This window comes from Gorilla gorilla, chromosome 5, assembly GCF_029281585.2.
Source record: "Gorilla gorilla gorilla isolate KB3781 chromosome 5, NHGRI_mGorGor1-v2.1_pri, whole genome shotgun sequence".
NCBI lineage: Eukaryota > Metazoa > Chordata > Mammalia > Primates > Hominidae > Gorilla > Gorilla gorilla.
In genome coordinates, this window is record NC_073229.2 from 55,084,033 (window position 1) to 55,090,355 (window position 6,323).

A 6,323-nucleotide genomic window follows, 5' to 3' on the forward strand; every position below is an offset into this window, starting at 1 on the left:
TGCAGTGAGCCAAGATTGCCGCTGCACTCCAGCCTGGTGACAGAGTGAGACTCCGCCTCAAAAAAAAAAAAAAAAAAAGTATTCTCTTCTAGAGAGCTATGTCCTTTGTTGGCTGTTCTTGTTTGTTATCAGTTTGCAAGTGTATGTAACCATCATAGAAAAATTTAGAAAATTCCAGTAAGAAATCTTAGGCTGGGCACAGTGGCTCACGCCTGTAATCCCAGCACTTTGGGAGGCCGAGGCGGGCAGATCCCGAGGTCAGGAGATTGAGATCATCCTGGCTTAACGGTGAAACCCCGTCTCTACTAAAAATAAAAAACAATTAGCCAGGCATGGTGGCTCGTGCCTATAGTCCCAGCTACTCAGGAGGCTGAGGCAGTAGAATTGCTTGAACCTGGGAGGTGGAGGTGGTGGTGAGCTGAGATCGTGCCACTGCACTCCAGCCTGGGTGATGGAGCGAGACTACATCTCAAAAAAAAAACAGAAAAAGAAATCTTACCACACAGAGGTGAATATCACAAATTTAAAAAAAATTGATTAATATGCATCTTATTTTATGTATTAATATTTAAAATCATTATTCTGAGGAGATTGATGGGGTTCACCAGACAGCTCAAGAGTCTAAGGTACAGAAAAGACTGAGACCATTATAAAGAGAGCCTGCCTAACTTAGGATACAAGTTGTCTACCTGAGGAGAATGTTAGCAAAAAGAGGCAACACCTTTTCCAGTTGTTGTGGGATAGGGACATGGTGCGGGAAGGAGGTAGGAAGCAGCAGAGATGAGTCAAAGGGGCCAGAGGCCAGGGAGTACATGGTGGCGTGGGGGTGGGGGCATGTAGTATGGTCCAAGGTCAACATTTTAAAAAATAAGTTGAGATAGAAATGATGGTTCTCTTTCAAACAAAACAAACAAAAAAAGCTTTGAGGCAGACAGGACTGAGGCCAGAATAGAACCAAGAGAGAATTAGTCCTGTGAGAGGGGAGTATTCCAAAGATGTTCCGATCAGCTAAAGGCAGAGTTTTTAAAAGCAGAGCATCTGCTGGGTTGAGTGAATATCAATAACTGGTTGAATAACTGGTCTGGTTGAGTGAATTTCCATAATCATGTGACTGTAGGGGTTTGCCTGGAGGGTTGGAGAGAGCAGATGCCAGCAACCATGGAGGGGAGAGTGGGGACCTTGGGATGTGCACTCTTCCGGGGGTTCACCACCATCGTGATGGCTTTGAGTTCTGTTCTCCGGCTTGGGGATCAAAGGGAAGACTTTGCATTAGCAAAGTTTGTTTTTTTTTAAATGAGAATATTTAGTGCTGGTAGAGATCTAGGGAAATGGGCATTTTTCTGGAATATATTTTCTGGTTGAATGTTAAAGACCTTTAAAATGTTTGTGGCAGGCCAGGCGCAGTAGCTCATACGTGTAATCCCAGCACTGTGGGAGGCTGAGGCAGGCGGATCACCTGAGGTCTGGAGTTCGAGACCAGCCTGGCCAACGTGGTGAAACCCCATCTCTACTAAAAATACAAAAATTAGCCAAGTGTGGTGGCTAATCCCAGCTACTCGGGAGGCTGAGGCAGGAGAATCGCTTGAACCTGGGAGGCGGAGGTTGCGGTGAACTGAGATTGTGCCACTGCGTTCCAGCCTGGGCAATAGAGCAAGACTCTGTCTCTAAATAAATAAATAGATAGATAGATAAAAATAAAATGTTTATGCCCTTTGAAATAGTAATTTCATTTCTAGGAATTTGGCTTAGGGAAATAATCCAAGATAAGGCTTTGTGCATAAAGATGTTCATTATAATTTTTTATAGTGAAAAACCAGAAATAATTAAATGCTCAAAGCAGGAGGATGTAAATTATGGTACATCTTACATCATGGAAAATTCTTTGGTTATTGAAAATATCTACAAGGAATTTTTAATATTAGAGGAAATGCTTATGGTAAATGCTGCATAGATTCAAAATTATATAGAGAAAATATTTCAAGTATGTAAAATATGTAGGAAAAGGACTGGAAGGAAATATGCCAAAATGTTTTAAAATGGCTTCCTCTTGATCGTGAAGTTATGGGTAATTTATTTTCTGTTTTTTTTTACTTTTTAGTAAACAAAATTTCCACAGAGTGGCTTCACCCAGGCTGGAGTGCAATGGCGTGATCTCGGCTCACTGCAACCTCCGCCTCCCAGATTGAAGCAGTTCTCCTGCCTCAGCCTCCCAAGTAGCTGGGACTACAGGCGGCCACCACAATGCCTGGCTAATTTTTGTATTTTTAGTAGAGATGGGGTTTCACCATGTTGGCCAGGCTGGTCCCGAACTCCTTACCTCAAGTGATTGGCCCACTTCGGCCTCCCAAAGTGCTGGGATTACAGGCATGAGCCACTGCGCCCAGCCCAGAGTAGTTATTACTCAAAAAAAAGTTATTTCATAACACAATGATATACAAATATTTTATTTTATAAGATACATAAATATAATGAGAGAAAAGTGAAAGGCTTCCCTCCCAAAGGGTAACCACTGTGAACAGTTTCCCACTTCTCTAAAATGTTTATGTGTACATGTACATATACAAATATATTGTTGTGTTTTTTCTTTTACCTAAGTGGGATCATACTGTAAATATTTTTCCGCAACTGCCTTTTTTATCCTTTCCAAAATGTCTTCTTTATCTTCATATACTGATACATGTAGACCGGCTTCGCTTGTTTCAAGTGCTGCCTTGCATCTCATGATGCAGATAATCCATGGTTTATCTCACCATTCCCATATTGCCAGACGCTTTTCTAGTATCCTTTCTCCACTATTTGAAGCAATGATGCAGTGAATACCTTTGTACACACAGTAGTGTGACTATTTCCCTAGGATAGAGAGTTAGAAGCAGAGTTGCTGGATGAAAGACCATGTGCATTTCTTATTTTGATAGATATGGTATGTATTTGTTAAGATGATATAAACTTGTCTACTGTAACCAAGACCTCAAAATAACAGTGGCTTAAAACAAGAGAGTTGTTTATTTCCCTTCAACTAACAGTCTAAGTGTAAGCAGTCCAGGGCTAACATTATGGTTTTGGAGTGTTAGGGACTCTGATTTGTCTTATTACTCTGCCATCTTCAACACATGCTTTAACTTTATGGTCTAAGATGATCACTTCTACTCCTCCATTCATATCCATTTTCTAAGAAGGAGAGAAGTTTAGAGCAAAACCTAGAAGTTACACCTATCATTTTTGTTCACATCCAGAATTGGCCAGAACCTAATCGTATTGGCCACACATAGCAGTGATGTGCATTGGGCAGTTTTGTGCCCAGCTACACTTCTAGTACTAAAGGAAGAAATCTCATAAAGGATGCACAAGACCTTTACACTGAGAACTGCAGAATGCTGCTGGAGTATTTGGATCAGCTAGGAGCAGGGTTTGTAAGTTATCATAGTGTGAGTGGCCACTGGCATTAGTGCGTTAGCTATTCACATTGCTAGTCTGTTTTCCCATTTGGCTGTTTGCCTTCTTTCTTACTGATTTGTAGGCAGTCCTTATGGATTACATATATTAACCTTTTATCTTCTATAGATGTTATAAATATTTTGTCCGTTTCTTTTTATTTTTTATTTTTTTTTTGAGACAGAGTCTCACTCAGTCGCCAGGCTGGAGTGCAGTGGCGCGATCTGGGCTCCCTGCAACCTCCGCCTCCCAGGTTCAAATGATTTTCCTGCCTCAGCCTCCCAAGTAGCTGTGACTACAGGCGTGTGCTACCTTGCCTGGCTAATTGTTTGTATTTTTAGTAGAGACAGGTTTCACTGTGTTAGCCAGGATGGTTTCGATCTCCTGACCTCGCGATCCATCCACCTCAGCCTCCCAAAGTGTGGGATTACAGGCGTGAGCCACCGCGCCTGGCCTATATTTTAACTTTGTCAAAGGATCACTTGAGCCCAGGAGTTCAAGTCTGCAGCAAGCTATGATTGCGTCACTGCACTCCAGCTTGGGTGACAGAGCGAGATCCTGTCTCAAAAAAAAGTCATAATTATTGTTACAACTATTTAAAGAAATATGCATGTGAAGAAAAGACTGAAAATGAATACTTTAAGAGAGGTATATTTGGATAAGTGATTATTTTTCTCTCTTAAAAATCTTTATTGTTGTCATTCCCTATTTATGTTTTTATGTTTTTAAAGAGGCAGGTGTTAGTGGACTAGAGAATCAGCAGAGGCTTTCAAGGCCTCCTGAGGTGAACTAGGACTGAAAGCTGTGTACTGTTTGGGAGGAAGGAGGCTGGACTCTTTGAGATGTGTGAGCCAGGAGGAAGGGGCCCCATTCTAGGCCTTGGTCTCTAAGAATGGGTTCGCTTGTCTGCTGGTCTACGGTCTGGTATGATATAAAAGTCCTTTCTTGCATTCCAGGGTCTCCTCATGCTGCTACAGAACCTACCTACAATACACTGGGGCAACGAAGAAATTGGGCTGCTTCTCGCCGAGGCATACAGACTCAAGTACATGTTTGCCGATGCCCCAAATCACTACCGCCGATAGGTGCTGTCTCCTCCGGGGACCCAGACTGCCCTCATCTCTGATGGCAGTCTGATCACTGTGGCCACTGTGCGAGCCGTGGACCCCGGCCAGGAACCACTCCTGTTGTACAAAGCTCACACCCGCCACCCAGGTCTTAACTTTCTGGCGTCCACCACTCCATGTCTCTGGATGTGTCACTTGGACCACTGTCAGTATTCCATGCCGCGTGGATGGGCCCAGTTCTGGAAGAGGACAGAAAAGGTGGTACAGGGTTGTCTGCCCCTTTAAAAGAAACTGGACAAAGAAGGGGAAGGCTCAGGGTCTCACCTCACATTGTCCCTACAAGGACAGGCCCCAACTGATAACTGTTGCTTTTTTTTTTTGTGAACATAGTTTGATTTGATCACAGGTCAAAAACGCCTTATATTTTCAAGACTCCTGGCCCCTCTTCCCTCTTCCTGGTTTCCTAGCCCTTCCCCTTCTGCCCCAGTCTGAGCCAGTGAGGGGCAGCTTTTTAAAACCATTATTCTAGATGGAGGAGGCACTGATGCTTGTAACTCTGGAAAGAGGCCTACACCCAAGGGCTAGGAATTTTATTTTTCCTTTTCTCACCAGGTGTCTGCATGTGTGTGTGGGTGTGAATGTGTATACATGCCCATCAGCATTTAGTCACATGTCTGAATTTCTGTGTCCAGACGAGCCCCATCAAACTAGTTGGGAAGGGCCACAGTGACCAAGTGTATAAGCATCCCTTGAAGAGGGATTGGGGCAGGGGAGGCAGAAGGGGCTCTCCAGACCCCTTTTCCATGATGACCCACTCCAAGATATTATGTGTAAATTGTGTTATTATGTATATGGGTAAAGATGTACAAATATGTCCTCTTTGTAGCAGATATGATTTTATATTTATAATGTGCATCAACATGTGAAAGCAATCTAGGTCACTAGCACAGAGGAAGTTGCCAGGAAGGTGGCTTCAGCACCTCCAGGTTGGTTCTGGGTGTCCTGCTGTGAGGGGTAGAACGGGAGGCTGCTGGAGTGAGTGGCTGAGCAGCTGGAGCCATCCCAAGCATCAGTGTCTCAGAGTCCTCCTCACCCCTTTCTTTACCCCGCCCCCCAACCCCTAGACTTTCCTGGAGCATCTGCCCTTTGCTCCTAGCAGCCTCCCCAGGAAGGGACTGCAGAGGCGGGCAAGCCCTCTCTATGTGTTTTTATCCCCACCTTCCCCGGAATCTGGGGAGGGCTTTTGTTTTTACATTTTCAAGTTCAGCATTGTATTCGGACAGAAGCTGTGACTGAATACTCAGTGCCAAGGAAAGGGGCTTCTTGTGTGTCCCTCGGGTTTGGGGCTCTTCTCAGAGAGCAGCACTCCATATCCCTTACTGTCACCTTCACTCCCCACACAGCTCATGAGATGTGTGACCCCTGTTTGAGTTTTGGTATTTGGTAGTGGAGGGTGGGGGGATGGGGGCCAGCAGCTGTCATCCTCCTGGGAAGCCGAGCAGTGTCCCTGGTGGGTAACACCCTCAAGTCTCTTTGCCAGTGAGGCCCCACCACATCGGTGTGAGTTAGGTTTCTCATCTGGAGCTGTTTCTCAGGCATTCTTCCCGACCCTCTTCCTTTTCCCCTTCGGTGTGCCTCAGTGGTCTCCTTCATAGAGTGAGAGGGCTTGAGACCCTCCCTCAACCAGACTAAAGAAAGACACTTGTGTTCCCAAGTGGTGGTTTTATTTTTTTAGTTTTTATGTTTGTATGGGAAATTGTGGATAAAGTGAAAAGAATTGTAAATAAATGGTGTATTTCCTCCTCCATCTGCTGGTTTTTCTCC

At 44.3% G+C, this 6,323-nt stretch overlaps 1 protein-coding gene across 2 annotated transcripts in view; it reads left to right on the forward strand.

The window, feature by feature from the left end:
• The window catches only part of TBC1D22B (TBC1 domain family member 22B), a 74,617-nt gene extending 68,311 nt beyond the window's left edge, over positions 1-6,306 (forward strand). The window contains exon 13 of one of the 2 annotated variants that reach the window (XM_004043941.4): positions 4,389-6,306. In XM_004043941.4, the coding sequence (XP_004043989.2) occupies positions 4,389-4,517 (129 nt within the window). In that variant the 3' untranslated portion in view covers positions 4,518-6,306. Of the gene's footprint in view, positions 1-2,098 lie in introns of both variants that reach the window. The other variant, XM_063707573.1, reaches the window with a different exon arrangement.
• Positions 6,307-6,323: the final 17 nt, after the last annotated feature.